An 18,037-nucleotide genomic window follows, 5' to 3' on the forward strand; every position below is an offset into this window, starting at 1 on the left:
CTTGATGCCTAATGATGCTAGGAAATCTCCTTGGGACATTGAGGCGATGACATGGCGGAGGGATTCCATCCGGAACCGCCTGGTGTCCACGAGCTTGCTGAGCAGTTTTAGATCCAGAACGGGACGGAACGGCCCGTTCTTCTAGGCACCGCAAATAATTTGGGGTAAAAACCGTGACCTTGTTCCTGAAGAGGAACGGGGGTCATCACTCTTTCTGCCTATAGAGTGCACCCTGTTTGCAGAAGAGCAGCGGCTCGGCCGGGAGGTGGAGAAGTTCTGAAGAATCGAGTTGGAGGACGAGAAGTGAGCTCTATCCTGTACCCGTGAGACAGAATGTCTCACACCCAACGGTCATTGACCTATGGCAGCTAAATATCGCCAAGGCGGGTGAGCCTGCTACCGACCGAGGATGCGGAGAGAGGAGGCCGCAAGTCATGAGGAAGCCGCCTTGGAAGCGGGTTTTCAGACTGTCTCTTTTTTGGGCGTGACTGAGCCCGCCAAGAATCTGAGCTCCTCTGATCCTTTTGAGTCCACATTGGACGAGGAAAAATGGGACCTGCCCGAGCCTCGAAAAGACCGAAACCACGACTGCCTCCTGCTCTGTTGGGGTTTGTTGTGTCCGGGCTGAGGAAAGGATGAATCCTTACCACTGGACTGTTTAATGGTTACATCCAAACGCTCACCAAACAGTCGGTCAGCAGAAAAAGGCAACTGGTTAAGCAACCTTTTTTGGAAGCAGAATCTGCCTTCCATTCACTTAACGAGCAGACCAGGCTCTGCTTAAAAACACGGAGCAGCGGAGGCTACTGCCGTACGGTTCGCAGAGTCTAGGGCAACCTGAATCGCGTAAGAAACAAATGCAGACATTTGAGAGGTTAAGGATGCCACCTGCGGCACAGATGTACGTGTAACCGTGTCAATCTGTGTAAGACAAGCTGAAATAGCTTGGAGTGCCCCAAGGGTGAGAATGCTGGAGCCAACGGTGCGCCGACAGTCTCATAGATGGATTTAGACCAGAGATCCATCTGTCTGTCAGTGGCATCTTTAAGTGCAGCTCCATCTCCCACTGCAACTATGGATCTAGCTACAAGCCTGGAGATTGGAGGATGCCGCTTGGGACACTGGGTCCAGTCCTTGACCACGTCAGGGGGCAGGGATAACGTGTATCCTAAGCCGTTTGGAGAAGCGCATATCTGGATAAGTGTGGTGTTCCTGGACTGCCTCTCTGAAGGCAGAGTGGTCCAGAAAAATACGTGAAGCTGACTCCTCCACTGGAGGAGCTGGGTGAGAAATAACCAACATTCTATTGATGGACGCTATAAGATTATTCACTATGGCGTCACCATTAGGTGTATCCAGATTGAGAGCGGTCTCAGGATCAGAATCCTGAGCCGCTACTTCCGCCTCATTACACAGAGAGTCCTTCTGCTAGGACCCTGATGAAACCGAGGGCCGCTCATAGTGAGCCCGCTTAGGCTGTCTGGGACTGACGTCTGTGCAGAGCCGTGACTCTGGGATGCGTGTGACATTCCCGGAGCTGTTAGTTGTTCACACTGAGGGGGGCCATGGATCAATGATTCAACAGTGCCCATGTTGTGAGAGACATGTCCGGACTGCTAGGCTTCTAGTATCATAGCCATAGTCTCAGAAAATCTGTCAGTAAATACTGCAGACACCGTCCTCATCCTCTGGCCATTAGCAGAGACTCCGGCTGAGTTGGATATAATGGGGGTCTATGTAACCTGCCGGCCGTATAGCCGTACATGCTGTACCGGCTGCATAGAAAAACATGTGGTTCTGCACCTTTGTTTTACACAGAGAATATGCTGATAACTCCTCCGCACAATCCAGGAGGGTATATACAACGTGCGACCAAACAGTGCAATGTATATAGTACAAGCATATCTATAAGTGCACTTCTGCACTAGTGGGGTTAGCACCACAGGTGCTGCTTAACGCCTGTTGCAGCGATTGTGTGACTATCAGAATGCCAGGGTCTTCCACACTTGTCTCTGTATCGTACAGAAACTGACACTAATGGCTGCCGGCGTCCTTGTAGAGAAGGAAGCCGTGGGCGTGCCTGAGAAAGTGCGGGAATCCGGTTTCACAGTGCACACAGTGAGAGGGGTGGAGTATGCAAAACATACTCCAGCTCTCAGCGCTGCTGTGCTATGCAGCGTCACGCCCCTACCCTGACTGTCAGGCCTGTGGGCGGTAACGAAGGGAGACTAGGCCCAGAAGCCGGGGACTCGAGTTAATAAGCGCGGCCGGCATATCAGTGCTGGCCGGCGCGGAAGTCCCCGGCGCACCACAAATCCCAGCGGCGCCTTAAATAAAAATGGCAGCGGCGGTTAGCGCAGTAGTCACCCAATACACTAACACACCCAGCAACGCTGTGGTGTGCGATGGCACTAGTGCGGACAGCGCCGCTGTCCCTGGCGCACTAACACACCCAGCAGTGCTGCCGTGTGTCTGCGCGGTCCCCACAGGGACACAGAGTACCTCCATGTAGCAGGGCCATGTCCCTGAAGATACTCCGCTCCATGTCCAGCAGATACCAGGGGCTGTGGATGGAGCACGGTCTCAGTGCCTGGAGACCGATAGAATCCCACTTCACCCAGAGCCCTGTAAAAAGGGATGGGGAAGGAAGCAGCATGTGGGCTCCAGCCTCCGTACCCGCAATGGGTACCTCAACCTTAACAAACACCTCCGACATGAAGTGGGGTGAGAAGGGAGCATGCTGGGAGCCCTGTATGGGCCCTCTTTTCTTCCATCCGACATAGTCAGCAGCTGCTGCTGACTAAACAGTGGAGCTATGCGTGGATGTGTTGCCTCCTTCGCACAAAGCACAAAACTGGTGAGCCAGTGATCCCACTGGGGGTGTATAGCCAGAAGGGGAGGGGCCTTACACTTTTAAGTGTAATACTTTGTGTGGCCTCCGGAGGCAATAGCTATACACCCAATTGTCTGGGTCTCCCAATTAGGAGCGAAAAAGAAATTACCATCGGAAGAAAATCCGGAAGGGGGCGTAGAACCACCTTGTCCTGATGAAAGATCAGAAAGGGTTCGCGGCAAGAGAGTTATGCCAGTTCCGAAACTTGTCTGATGGACGTAATCGCCACTAAGAATGTTACCTTCCAGGAGAGAAGAGCAAGAGAAGATTCCTTAAGAGGTTCAAAAGAGGACCTCTGGATACCGTCCAAAACGAGATTGAGGTCCCATGGGTCCAGCGACCGTTTATACAGGGAAACTAGATGGGAAACACCCTTGAGGAAAATCTTGGACTTGCGGATTGCAAGCTAGGCGGTATTGATAGAATATTGAGAGAGATGAAACCTGCCCCTTAAGGGAGCTGAGGGCCAACCCCTTTTGCAACCTGACTGCAAAAAAAAAAAAAAAACAAAACAAGAATTCTGGGAATCGCCAGAGGCATAGGTTGGACATTAGATTCCCTGCACTGGAAAAGGAAAGTTTTCCACGTACGGTGGTAAATATGGGATGAAGGCCGGCTTTCGGGCACTGTACAAGGTGGAGATGACCGCAGGAGAGAATCTCCCTCTTTTTAAAGTCCAGGTCTCAATGGCCAGGCCGAATAGGATAACTGAAGTGAGCACTAATATATATATTATGAGTGCAAGCCAAAAATTACATACTATATACGGATAGGGCTGCACATCAAACTTAGATAATAGTATAATGCCTCAAGCATATGGACAAATATTGGAATATACAATGAAAAATGCTACTTGCTAATTTGAACATGTGAATAATGAATTGCATACCTGCCATGAATATTAGGAAAAAGGAGATATTTAGCAATCGCATTGATCAATGTAACTGAGCCCCAAGGCCTCGTCAAGGCATATCTCTATATTGGGGTCCCTAGCTCTGTGACCCTAACTGTGTGTCATCTCATTGCAATTAAAAACTGCTATGGGTGGAGAGGGGTAACTAAGGACTTTCTTATATAGGAGATGGAAAAAACATGGCCGAAAGGGGCGGAGCTGTGTTCACATTCAGAAAAAAAACTACATATAATTTTTAATTGCAATGAGATGACACACAGTTAGGGTCACAGAGCTAGGGACCCCAATATAGAGATATGCCTTGACGAGGCCTTGGGGCTCAGTTACATTGATCAATGCGATTGCTAAATATCTCCTTTTTCCTAATATTCATGGCAGGTATGCAATTTATTATTCACATGTTCAAATTAGCAAGTAGCAGTTTTCATTGTATATTCCAATATTTGTCCATATGCTTGAGGCATTATACTATTATCTAAGTTTGATGTGCAGCCCTATCCGTATATAGTATGTAATTTTTGGCTTGCACTCATAATATATATATTAGTGTTCACTTCAGTTATCCTATTCAGTTATATGTAGTTTTTTTTCTGAATGTGAACACAGCTCCGCCCCTTTCGGCCATGTTTTTTCCATCTCCTATATAAGAAAGTCCTTAGTTACCCCTCTCCACCCATAGCAGTTTTTAATTGCAATGAGATGACACACAGTTAGGGTCACAGAGCTAGGGACCCCAATATAGAGATATGCCTTGACGAGGCCTTGGGGCTCAGTTACATTGATCAATGCGATTGCTAAATATCTCCTTTTTCCTAATATTCATGGCAGGTATGCAATTCATTATTCACATGTTCAAATTAGCAAGTAGCATTTTTCATTGTATATTCCAATATTTGTCCATATGCTTGAGGCATTATACTATTATCTAAGTTTGATGTGCAGCCCTATCCGTATATAGTATTCAATGGCCAGGCCGTCAGCTTCAGGGCTCTGGAGTTCTGATGGGAAATGGGCCCTTGGGTCAGCAAGTCTGGGATGCTTACGAGGCGCCATGAGCAATTGTACTAATTCAGCATACCATGCGCACCTGGGCTAGTCCGGTGCTATTAGTATCACCGGGACTCCTTCTGCCTTGATCTTCCTGATTACTCGCGGCAGCAGGGGCAGAGGCAAAAAACATGTAAGTTGGACGGAAACGACTTCAGGAGACTAGAGCATCCGCGCCAATGGACTGTGGGTCACGTGACCTGGCTAAGAACTCGGGTACCTTTGCGTTCAACCTTGAGGCCATTAGATTATTATTATTTATTATTATTTATTTGTAGAGCACCATTAATTCCACGTGTGGTGTACTCCAGTGAGTGCAGATGTGTGGGAACACTTCTGGGTGGAGAAACCACTCTCCGGCAGCCAGGCCTTGGCGACTTAGAAGGTCCGCCACCCAGTTTTCTACTGCCGGTATGTGTAACGTTGAAAACACAGACCCCCGTCGATTCGGTCCAGGTGAGGATCCTGAGGACCTCGAGATAAGCTGTCTTGCTGCTGGTACCTCCCTGCTGATTGACATAGGCCACAGCTGTTGCATTGTGCAATTGGACCCGAATCAAACGACCTGCTAGCAGAAAAGGGGAATGACCTGAGCGCGAGAAGATCACGCTGATTTTCAGGATGATTTCTGGGAAGGGAAGACTCCTGGGGTGTCCAACGTCCCGAAGCAGTGTGGAGCCAGTACGCTGCTCCCCAGACTAAGAGGCTGGAGTCCGTGGTCAGGAGTAGCCAGTCCACTTGGGGGAGAAAAACTCCTTCTTGATATGGAAGAGGACTGAAGCCACCAGTAAAGCGCATACCTGAAGGTGTCAGGTGAAAAGTTCGTCCAAGGAAAAGGGGCTCTTGTCCCAGGCAGCTAGAAGCGCAAGCTGCAGTGTGCGGTGGTGTGGCTAAGCGAGCAGCACTGCCTCTATAGCTGCCGCTATCGTACCTAGCACTCTCATACTGAATCATATGAAGTGAAAGGAGTACGTAGAGGGCAGTGTACCGCTTGTTGTAGAGCAGTCGCCTTGACTTGAGGGAGAAATATCAAGCCCTGAAGAGTGTCCAGGGACATGCCCAGGGAGGTGACGGATATTGACGCGACCGGGGATGATTTGACTGGAGTCAGAAGCCGCCCTAAGCGGGATAGGGTGCCCACAGAGATCTGCACGCTGGTTGAGCCCTTGATGAGGAGGTCATCCAAGCAAGGCAGAACAGCCACTCTCCTGGCGTGAAGGGCACTCATGGCGGCCGCCATGACCTTAGTTAAGACCCTTGGGTGCTGTGGCAGAGCCGAGGGTAGGGCCACAAATGAAAAGAAGAAGTCCTGAACCGCGAAGCGGAGAAACTTTGGTGAGCTGGAGCGATGGGTATGTGCAGGTACGCGTCCCTGATAGCTAGGGAAGCAAGGAATTCTCCTTCGACCATAAAGGTAATAATGGACCATAGGAAGTCCATTCTGAATCTCCTTACGTGCACATGTTAGCTCAGGTGTTAGAGGTCCAGGATGGGACGAACTGACCCGTCTTTCTTTGGCGACCACGATAGGTAAAGCCTTGAACCTCTCTCCGTCCGGAACAGGTACCATCACCCCCGCCGTTTGGAGGGAGTGGATTGCTGAGAAGGCCTCGTGGTGTTTTGGAGCGTTTGGGTGGGGGGGATTGGTTTGAGAGAAAAGACTGACCAGGGGATCGGGTCCAGAATTCAATGTGGTAACCGGAAGACACAAGGTATCACACTCATTTGTGGTCTGAGGCGGCGGCCCAGATGGAGAAGGACGAGACTTCTCGGTCTTTGTCTAGACTGCCAGGACGAGGTGGACTCAGGGAGGGCTGAGAAGGTCGGGCCCTGCGTGTCTAGTAAAAAACATCCTGGGCTACAGTTGGAGGAGAGAGGTACTCTTTTCCTCCTGTGGCGTCAGACAAAAAAAAAAAGAGCCTGTCCAGACGATCGGTAAACCATCGGTCTGGAAAGGAGTACTGTGAGAGGCTTCTTAGAGACTGAGTCCACTCTCCATTATCGGAACCAGAGGACCTTACGGTTGGCTATGGTATTTGAGGCGGCAATAACTGCGCAGGTAGCAGTGCCGAGGGAGGCCTGCATGAGGTACTCCGCCGCCGCAGCAATGGGAACAGTTACATCTGTGAGGGTCTGAGGAAAACTGGTAGTCCTGGTGCCTGTCCGACCCACACGGAAATGGAGAGGGACCCGCGGCCTCGAGGCAGAGCGATCGAGCTGCTCCACTGTTCTGTCTGTCGGGTCCTTGAAGGAGGATCCATCAAGTAAAAGACAGGAGGGTCCTTCAGGCAGGCAGAAGCCGGGTGAGGATCCACCGAGGCCGGATCGGCCCAGCCCTTAGAGACAGTTAAGCCAAAGGGGTACCGGCAGGGCTGTGGAGTCGGTAAGCCAAACCTTCGACTCCGACTCCGACTCCTCAAATTCTCTTGCACCGACTCCGACTCCGACTCCTCAAATTCTCTTGCACCGACTCCGACTCCGACTCCTCAAATTCTCTTGCTCCGACTCCGACTCCGACTCCGACTCCGACTCCGACTCCGACTCCGACTCCGACTCCGACTCCGACTCCGACTCCGACTCCGACTCCGACTCCGACTCCGACTCCGACTCCGACTCCGACTCCGACTCCTACATATATTGCTTATAGTTAGGTGAAAAATTTATTGTAGTACATGAATATGTGTATGTGAACATCAGACATTTAATAATTTTTATGATACAATAATCAAGATATTTGGATAGAACATAAAATATATTTATTGGAATACAACTTTAGAACACAAAAAACTGTAATAAATTGTAAATATGTAATACACTATGTAATATACAGTAGATTACATATATATCTTGTGTGTGTGTATATACACTGTATATATATATATATTATATATATTACATATTTACAATTTATTAGTTTTTTTGTGTTCTAAAGTTGTATTCCAATAAATATTTTATGTTCTATCCAAATATCTTGATTATTGTATCATAAAAACAATTAAATGTCTGATGTTCACATTGTACTACAATAAATTTTTCACTTAAATATAAGCATTATACTAAATGTTGTTATTTAGTAAAATATTCAGCACATTCTGCATTGCACTCCTGTCCCCAATTTATTATATATTTTAGGAGTCGGAGTCGGTGCATTTTATACCGACTCCGACTCCGACTCCGACTCCACCAAAATGAGCTCCGACTCCGACTCCACGACTCCGACTCCGACTCCACAGCCCTGGGTACCGGGACTCCATGAGTTTACGGATACCGAAGCGGCGTCAAAAAGCTCTTTTTTTTTTTGAAGTTTCTTCACCCTTTTAAAGGAGACCGCAGGGTCAGTAGTAGTGGATGGGAGATCTTCCACATGCAGAGTTTTGATAGATTGCTGCAATAAGGGAGCCCATCGCAGCTTTATCGCTCGGGGAGGTTGAAACCAAGGAATCATCCCGGTACAAACATCATTCCCCTTCCTCCGGCTCCTCGGAGACCGCGGAACATGTGGGAGAACCCTACCTGTGAACCCCAGAGGGAGACCCATGGGTGTCATGCCCTTTTTCTGATCTGCAACCGGTGAAGCAGAGGGCTGATTCTTATCAGAAGGACCGTCTATAGAGGTGTCATGAGGCTGCGTTCTGTCCAGGCCGATGTTGCATATCCAGCACCAGGTTCTGGGAAGTGTGCCCATTCTGGGGGACTGGGAGCCGTAGACTCTGGGCTGGCAGCGGTTGCTGCGATGATGACGGGCGGGGGGGGGGGGCTACAAAGGCACTGGACTCACAGAAGGAAGAGGTGCTATCATCCCCTAGTAGCTCAGCGTGGCAGGATACATTAATAGTCTTATAGTTGTTGCTGTAGTTGCGCAGGGCATAAAACATGTGACTGCAGCCCCTGGCTGATGAGCCACAAACTCTGATTGTAATGAGGGAGCAATGCTCTGCAGAGTTAATATGTAAGTGAGGCTATAACTCATCCAGAACCCTGATGACCCTTTCCCCCTCCTGCGTCACAGTTCCTGTGGGAAGGAGGAAGCCAGCTCTGAGAGACGCCCACAGGCTCTGATCACAACAAGAGGGAGCAATGCTCTGCAGCAATGCTCTGCAAATCCTGTGTGAGGAGGGTTACGCGCGCTTTCGTGAGGGAGCGTGGCTTATCGAGTGTCGTAGGGGGCAGGGCTTAGCTCTGACAAGAAGGCATGAGAAAATATAATAAACAAAAAAAATGGTGGGAAGGGACTCCCCTTCCCCCCTCCAGCCCTGTACAACAATGGTGGACAGAAAAACCTCTATAAGTGTACCGCAGCTGCGGGTGCACTTAGTCCAGGGAGTTGTCCCCTCCCCCCGCCACAGGTGGAATGCTCTGCAGGTGTCTGCAATCACAGCCCATGTGCATCCAGTCAGTGTGACCTTTGCTCCAATTTCCTGTCAGGGAGCCAAATCACAGCTCATGTGCATCCAGTCAGTGTGACCTTTGCTCCAGTTTCCTGTCAGGGAGCCAGTGTGCAGATTCTGATGCCTGCTGTGCCCGGTCACAGAACGTGTATCAACTCAGAGCCTGCAAGAGGGACTAAGGAATGCTATGAAAAAATCGGAATGATTTCACCTCAACTCCTGTGGAGATGGCAGTCTGGTCACGCTGTGGCGGAGCGAATATCAACTCAGAGCCTGCAAGAGGACTGAGGAAGTTTTCATCTGCTCTGGGCTCTGAGTGAGTGAGTAACAGCCCAGGATCCAGCGTCGCAGGAGGTGGTACGGGGAGGCGACACTCCACGTTCCCGCCTGTTGATGGTTTTGGGAAATCGGTCCCTGAAGGAACCGTCGCCCTCTAAAAACAAAAAATTCTTGCTGCAGTAGTCTGCAGAGATGTGCCTCCTATAGACACTAAGCTAAAACTGAGGTTGCCTGGCCCGGCCAGGGGGTGTATACTGCAGAGGAGGAGCTATGCTTTTGCATCTACTTAGTGTCCTCCTATGGATAGGCAGCATAACACCCATGGTCCTGTGTCCCCCCAATGAGGCATCAGAGAAACACATACTTTTTTGATGCGTTTTTACCAAAAACGCTGCATTTTTGTGGTCACTACAAAGATGTAGCGTGCACACATAGTCTAACATGCTAGTTAGTTATCTCCAGCTAGTTGATTTCTATTCAGCAGTTAGCTTCTCACTGCCTCAGCTCCTGACAGGGATCTTATCAGTCCTGCATAATCACAATCTCCCAGCCACCAGCATCAGCAGTTCTCTTAATCAGGTCTCTCACTTTCCTGAGCTGTGTGCTTGCTCTCTTCTTCTATATGTAACTATAACAGTGTAGACTGAAACTGTAACAAACTGTCAATATGATGTAGCAGGAAAAAAACTCCGAACCAGAGCTGTCAGTCAAGAAGGTGCACAGCCCCCTAAGCAACTAGGAAGTAAAAAGCCTGCAGAGCTGTGAGCTGCTCAGGGGCAAAGTGAGAATAGCCCTTAACAAATTAGTATAAGATATTCTTGAAAAAAATATTGTCGCTAAATCAGCTCAAAATTAAAATGTGAATAATGGTGAGAAAAATTTAAATTAGCAAAACTATATTTATTAAACATATCTGCCCATCAAACACATTTTGCCTATCAGTGTACTGACTGTGCATCATTTTCCTAAGGCTGGTGTGGGTTGAAAAGACTGGTTTGGGAGGCACAAGAATAAAAATGTCACTTTTTTTCCCTGAGCTTTCATTTCATGCCCTCCATTGTTCTCAGGTGCCACATAAACGGATTTTTGTGTACTCACCGTAAAATCGTTTTCTCTTAGCCATCATTGGGGGACACAGGACCATGGGTGTTATGCTGCCTATCCATAGGAGGACACTAAGTAGATGCAAAAAGCATAGCTCCTCCTCTGCAGTATACACCCCCTGGCCGGGCCAGACAAGCTCAGCTTTAGTACACAAGCAGTAGGAGAAAAAAACAGTAAAAACTTAGCTCAACAGAGGAACATGAGAAAAAAAAGAGTCATAACCAAATAAGGTACTGAGAGAACCAAGGCCCAACAGGGCAACAGGGTGGGTGCTGTGTCCCCCAATGATGGCTAAGAGAAAACGATTTTACGGTGAGTACACAAAAATCCGTTTTTCTCTGACGCCTCAATGGGGGACACAGGACCATGGGACGTCCTAAAGCAGTCCATGGGTGGGAAACATAAAAGAAGACAACACAACCCAAGGACTAGGAACCAGTCCCAGACAGCCTGGAGCGCCTACTGAGAGAGGTGCTCTACTGCCGTTTGCAGAATTTTCCTACCCAGATTTGCCTCAGTTGAAACCTGGGTATGGACTCTGTAATGCTTTGAAAACGTATGTAGGCTAGACCAGGTCGCAGCCTTACACACCTGTTCCACTGAAGCCTGATGCCAAATGGCCCACGAAGCGCCAACTGCTCGCGTGAAATGAGCCCGCAGCCCACTAGGAATGGGCTTGAGTTGCAAGCGGTAGACTTCCTGGATCGCAGAGCGAATCCAGCGAGCCAGCGTCGCCTTTGAAGCTGCCTGTCCCTTCTTAGGCCCCTCAGGAATGACGAACAAAGAGTCCGTTTTCCTAAAGGGGGCTGTCCTGGATATGTAATATCTGAGAGCTCTGACGAGGTCTAACGAATGCAGAGACCTTTCCACCCTATGAACCGGGTGTGGACAAAAGGAAGGCAGAACAATGTCCTCGTTCAAATGAAACGGGGTAAAAACCTTTGGAAGGAAATCCCGAAGGGGGCGCAGAACCACCTTGTCCTGGTGAAAGATCAGAAAAGGCACGCGGCAAGAGAGTGCTGCCAGCTCTGAAACTCGTCTGATGGACGTAATTGCCACCAAGAATGTTACCTTCCAAGACAGAAGAGCAAGGGAGGATTCCTTGAGGGGTTCAAAGGGAGACCTCTGGAGACCGTCCAGAACGAGGTTGAGGTCCCATGGTTCCAGCGGCCGTTTGTACGGGGGAACTAGATGGGAAACGCCCTGGAGGAAGTTCTTGACTTGCGGTTTTTGAGCCAGGCGGCATTGGTAGAAGATTGAGAGCGCTGAGACCTGCCCTTTAAGGGAACTGAGAGCCAACCCCGCTTGCAAGCCAGACTGTAGAAAGTCGAGAATTCTGGGGATGGCCAGAGGCATAGGCTGGACGTTAGTTTCCCTGCACCATGAAAGGAAGATTTTCCACGTACGGTGGTAAATGCGGGATGAAGCAGGCTTTCGGGCGCTGATCATGGTGGCAATAACCGCGGGAGAGAATCCCGCTCTTGTTAATACCCAGGTCTCAATGGCCATGCCGTCAGCTTCAGGGCTCTGGAGTTATGATGGGAAATGGGCCCTTGGGTCAGCAAGTCTGGGATGCTTACGAGGCGCCATGAGCAATTGTACTAATTCAGCATACCATGCGCACCTGGGCTAGTCCGGTGCTATTAGTATCACCGGGACTCCTTCTGCCTTGATCTTCCTGATTACTCGCGGCAGCAGGGGCAGAGGCAAAAAACATGTAAGTTGGACGGAAACGACTTCAGGAGACTAGAGCATCCGCGCCAATGGACTGTGGGTCACGTGACCTGGCTAAGAACGCGGGTACCTTTGCGTTCAACCTTGAGGCCATTAGATTATTATTATTTATTTGTAGAGCACCATTAATTCCACGTCTGGTGTACTCCAGTGAGTATGGGATGTTTGGAAGGCGCCACGGTGCGTCTGTGAGCATTTGTACTAATTTGGCGTACCAGGTGTGCCCTGGGCCAGTCCGGTGCTATCAGTATCACCGGGACTCCCTCTGCCTTGATCTTCCTGATTACACGCGGCAGCAGGGGTAGAGGTGGAAATATGTAAGGCAGGCGGAAGTGGTGCCATGAGCAGACTAGAGCATCCGCGCCGATGGACTGCGGGTCGCGTGACCTGGCTATGAACGCGGGTACCTTTGCATTCAACCTTGAGGCCATTAGGTCCACGTCTGGTGTGCCCCAGCGAGTGCAGATGTGTAGAAACACATCTGGGTGGAGAGACCATTCTCCGGCAGCAAGGCCTTGGCGACTCAAAGTCTGCTGCCCAGTTCTCTACCCCCGGTATGTGTACCGCTGATATCACTGATCCCGTCGATTCGGCCCAGCTGAGGATCTTGTGGGCCTCGAGATAAGCCGCTTTGCTGCGGATGCCCCCCTGCCGATTGATATAGGCTACAGCTGTCGCATTGTCCGATTGGACTCGAATCTGACGACCCGCTAGCAGAGGGCAGAACGCTCTGAGCGCGAGGAAGATTGCGCGGAGTTCCAGGATGTTGATCTGTAGGAAAGACTCCTGGGGCGTCCAACGTCCTTGAGCAGTGTGGTGCCGGTACACTGCTCCCCAGCCTAGGAGGCTGGCGTCCGTGGTCAGGACCAGCCAGTTCACTGGGAGAAAAGATCTCCCCTTCGATAGGGATGAGGACCGAAGCCACCAGCGGAGTGCGTACCTGACTGAAGGCGTAAGGTGAAGATGTCTGTCCAGGGAGAAGGGGCTCTTGTCCCAGGCCGCTAGAAGGGCTAGCTGCAGTGGGCGGAGGTGCAGTTGAGCAAAGGGTACTGCTTCCATAGCCGCCACCATCCTGCCGAGCACTTTCATGCTGAATTGAATGGAGCGAGACGGAGGACGTAGAAGGCAGCACACCGCTCGTTGAAGAGCGAACGCCTTGTCCTGAGGGAGAAGGATCAAGCTCCGACGGGTGTCCAGGGACATGCCCAGGAAGGTGATGGATCGTGATGGGATCGGGGATGATTTGTCCAGATTCACTAGCCACCCTAAGCGGGATAGGGTGTCCACAGTGATGTGTATGCTGGTTGAGCAGTCGCGGAAGGAGGGGGCCTTGATGAGGAGGTCGTCCAAGTAAGGGAGAACGACTACTCCCCTGGCGTGAAGGACGCTCATGGCGGCCGCCATGACTGTGGTGGACCCTTGGTGCGGTGGCAAGGCCAAAGGGTAGAGCTACGAATTGAAAGTGGGAGTCCTGAATTGCGAAGCGGAGGAACTTTTGGTGATCTGGGGCGATGGGTATGTGCAGGTACGCGTCCTTGATGTCTATGGAGGCGAGGAATTCCCCTTCGACCATGGATGCAATAATGGACCTTAGGGACTCCATTCTGAATCTCCGTACGTGCACGTTTGTTTAGGTGTTTGAGGTCCAAGATGGGTCGAACTGACCCATCCTTTTTGGGGATCACAAAGAGGTTGGAATAAAAACCCCCGAACTTCTCGTCGTCTGGGACAGGTATTATCACTCCTGCTGTTTGGAGCGAGTGGATTGCTGAGAAAAAAGCTTTGCGTCGTTTTCGAGTCTTTGGGGGGTTTAAGAGAAAGAACCGACTCGGGGGTCGGGTCCAAAATTCTATGTGGTAACCGGAAGACACAAGGTCTCGCACCCATTTGTCGTCTGAGGCGGCAGCCTAGATGTGTTGAAAGAGCCGCAGTCGACCTCCTACAATGAGTGTGTCTTCCGGGGCGCCGAAGGAGTCATGAGGGGGGAAAACGTCGTGGCCGAGTCTCCCTAGTCCTGGACTGTTTCGGTCTAGGCTGCCATGACGAAGTGGATTTCGGGGAGAGCTGAGAAGGTCGGTCCCTGCGTAGTCCGCGGCTGGTGGCGGGGACAGCACAGGATGTCGACCAACCAAATGAGTTCCGAAAGGAGCGGAACGAGGACTGTGGATGTCTGGTGAAGGACGTCCTGGACTTCAGCTGGGGGAGGGAGGTACTCTTTCCTCCCGTGGCGTCAGAAAGGAGCTTGTCCAGACGTTCGCCAAACAATCGGTCTGGAAAAAAGGGATGGCCCGTGAGAGACTTCTTGGAGGCAGAGTCCGCTCGCCATTGTCAGAGCCAGAGAGCTCTACGGATGGCTATGGTATTTAAGGCGGCAAACGCTGCGCAGGTAGCAGCGTCCATGGAGGCCTGGATGAGGTACTCCGCCGCAGCGGCAATTTGAGCTGTTACCTCTGTGAAGGTATGAGTGAACTGGGATTCCTCAAGCGAAGTGTTAAGGGAGTCTGCCCAGACCGAGATCGCCTTTGCGACCCACACAGAGGCAAAGGAGGGCGAGAGGGAGGAACCTGCAGCCTCAAAAGCAGAGCGGGCGAGGTGCTCCACCTATCTGTCTGTCAGGTCCTTGATGGAAGAACAATCGGGTAAAGACAGGAGCATCTTTGTGGTAAGGCGGGAGACCGGGGGGTCGACCGAGGGCAGATCGGCCCAGCCCTTAGGGGCAGGTGAGGCAAAAGGGTACCGGGACTCCATGAGTTTTCGGTTACCGAAGCGCCTGTCAGGCTTCTCCCTTTGCTTTGTGAGGATATCCTGAAACTCTGGGTGATCAGCGAAAACCTTTTGGGGTTTCCTTGCCCTCTTAAAGGAGACCGCATGGTCAGTGGTAGTGGATGGGGGATCCCTCCACATGCAGAGTTTGGTTGATTGCTGCTATAAGGGAGTCTATTGCAGTTTGATCATCTGGGGGTGATGAAACCAAGGAATCCTCCTGGTACAAACAGCATTCTCCCTCCTCCAGCTTATCAGAAGCCGTGGAGCGTGTGGGAGAGCCTGCCCTGTGTGCTCCCGAGGGAGAGCCCGCTGGAGACACCCGACCGTGTGCTCTTTTACTGATCCCTGCAACCGGTGAAGCATGTGCCTGGATTACCTCATAAGGATCCTCCATGGGGGTATCCTCAGGCTGCGTTCCGTCCAGGGACCAAAAAGGGTGTGGAGGACGACATTGCATAGCCAGAACCAGGTTTTGTGACAGTTTTTCCATGGATTGGGACAGAAACTGTGCCCATTCCGGTGGGCAGGGGGCCCTAGGCTCTGGGCCGCCGGTTGCGGCGGTGGTGGCAGGGGGGTCTTGGGGAGCTATAGGGGCACAGGACTCACAGAGAGAAGAGGTGTGTTTACGTGGTAGCTTAGCATGGCAGGCAGTGCAGGCTGAATAATAGACTATGTGGGCCTTAGTACTCTTCGTGCCCTTAGATTTCTGCATGTTCCTAATAGGAGTATGCCAGGAGGGGGAGCAATGCTCAGCAGAGCTACAATTGAAGCAAGCACCACACCAGAATCAGCCGATGGCCCTGTCCTCAGGAAGGGTTAAGCTCTATGAAGATCTTCGCACGCTTTCCTGGGGGGGGGGGCGTATCGCGGCCGCGGGGGGGCGGGGCTTAGCACTAAAAGAGCGGGAAGATGAGTCAGTGTACCCCACCCTGCTGTGGGTAGTAAAAAAACGGCGGGAAGGGAGCTTTTGATAGTTTTCCTCCCTCTCCCTACAGTCAGCACACAGCTTGTCACCGGTGGTTATCAGCCGGCTTTTCTGCTCGAGCAAATAAACAGAGCAAATAAAAACAGCGTGAGTCCCTGAGCCCTGGGCCCTCCCCCTGCCCTGGGAAATTATCTGCAGGACTTTCTGCAAACAGCAGAACTTCCCCCTCCTCCAGCCAGCAAGCTAGAGAAAGTTAACACTGTGTGTGCAGGATCCTTGCACATAATAAATACTGTAAGTGTCCTGGGAGCCTTCCTTGCAGCGTCTTTTCTCCCTTTGTCTGGGAAAGCCAGTCAGGGGGGATCTCACCTTAAAACACTGCTTTCCAGGCAGTGAAAATAGCAGAGTAAGCTTGCTGTGTCGGTGTCATATTCAACTCAGGGCCTGCAGAGAGGGGCTGAGGAATTCGTGCCATCTTCAACTCAGAGCTTGCAGAGAGGGGCTGAGGAATTGGGCTATAGGGGCACAGGCCTCTACCCTGGGCTTTGGAAAATCGGTGTCTGTGGAACCCGTCGTCCAGCCCAAGATCCAGCACCGCAGGAGGGGGTACATGGAGGCGACACTCCACGTTCCCGCCCGTTGATGGTAGTGGGAGATCGGTCCCAAAAGGAAACCGTCGCCCTCAAACAATAACAAACCTTGAAAGGAAGTGCCTCCTACAGACACTAAGCTAAAACTGAGCTCGCCTGGCCCGGCCAGGGGGTGTATACTGCAGAGGAGGAGCTATGCTTTTGCATCTACTTAGTGTCCTCCTATGGACAGGCAGCATAACACCCATGGTCCCATGGTCCTGTGTCCCCCAATGAGGCGTCAGAGAAAATGACTTTTCTTCCTTGAGTCCATGAAACCTCCCATCTCATATACAAGTAATAGTTAAAGTAATACAATGTGACATGATTCATGGAAGCTGAATGTTTCTGTGCATGATATTTCTTACTGGACTATAATAATGAACACTTGCACAGTAATAGACGTCAACAGAATAAAAAAAATTAGATTGCGACAACAATATGAATCCAGATCTGGAAACTAAATGCTTTCCTGGCACTCCTCCACCTAAAGACTTAAGAGCCTTATGACTGGTAAACGCAAACTAAAAGGGTTATTCTTAATACTGCAGGTCAGGAGGCCACGTCAGTGAGCAACGTTGGATGCTGAAATGGTAAATTACAATCTTACGCAAGAAAAAAAATAATTAAAAACTGCGACATACGGCTCATTTGACCTGCCCCTTATTTGCAGTCTGTTGTGCTGTACAGGGGTTTGTACTCGTCATTGAACGTGCATGGACCGACATCAGGATACAAATCCTACAGATTATTTTCCATAGCCAGTCCATGCACATCCATAGCTTGATGAAGAGGGGGAGCCATGGCATAAAAACAGCTATACTGTGAAGAGCATACTTACAGTCACCATGAAAGTGAGCACCACAAACACAAAACGGAACCAGATTTCCACTTGAGAAAATGTTGGGTTGTAGGTCTTCCACTAAAAGAAATGCAAAACACGAGTTACTTAGTAGTAAGGTATAGAATGAACTATAAGTGGCTGGTCCGGCTTCATCTATCAGAATATACTCACCGTGAAGGTGACAGCTGTAAGAGTGTATTTTAGCAGATTCAGATATTCAAAGCGGACATCTAGATTATATTGGGTATAGTTCAGATACCCCAGATGGACAACTATAATCTCATCACATTTCTGAAAGCAAAGAGAATAGAAAATATTAGAAGAAACACTGAAAACCTATTTAAAGGAGTTTTCCCACGAACAATGTTCATTTTAAAGTTGATTTGAATCAATACATCTTAGAATAATAATAATTTCCACAATTGGATGTTTAAAAAAAAAAAAAAATGTTTCTGTGCTGAGATAATCTTATATATGTACCCTGCTATCTACTGTGTAATGGCTGTGTCTGACCG

General features: G+C 50.2%; 1 protein-coding gene across 2 annotated transcripts in view; it reads right to left on the minus strand.

The window, feature by feature from the left end:
* Window positions 1-18,037, minus strand: part of TMEM181 (transmembrane protein 181) — a 139,791-nt gene that overhangs the window by 38,318 nt on the left and 83,436 nt on the right. For both annotated transcript variants that reach the window (XM_075339644.1, XM_075339646.1), the window contains exons 6-7: window positions 17,694-17,813; window positions 17,520-17,600 (exon numbers count right to left, since the gene is read on the minus strand). In XM_075339644.1, coding sequence (XP_075195759.1) covers window positions 17,520-17,600; window positions 17,694-17,813 — 201 coding nt within the window. The remainder of the gene's footprint in view (window positions 1-17,519; window positions 17,601-17,693; window positions 17,814-18,037) is intronic.

This window comes from Anomaloglossus baeobatrachus, chromosome 3 (genome assembly GCF_048569485.1).
Source record: "Anomaloglossus baeobatrachus isolate aAnoBae1 chromosome 3, aAnoBae1.hap1, whole genome shotgun sequence".
NCBI classification, from domain to species: Eukaryota; Metazoa; Chordata; class Amphibia; order Anura; family Aromobatidae; genus Anomaloglossus; species Anomaloglossus baeobatrachus.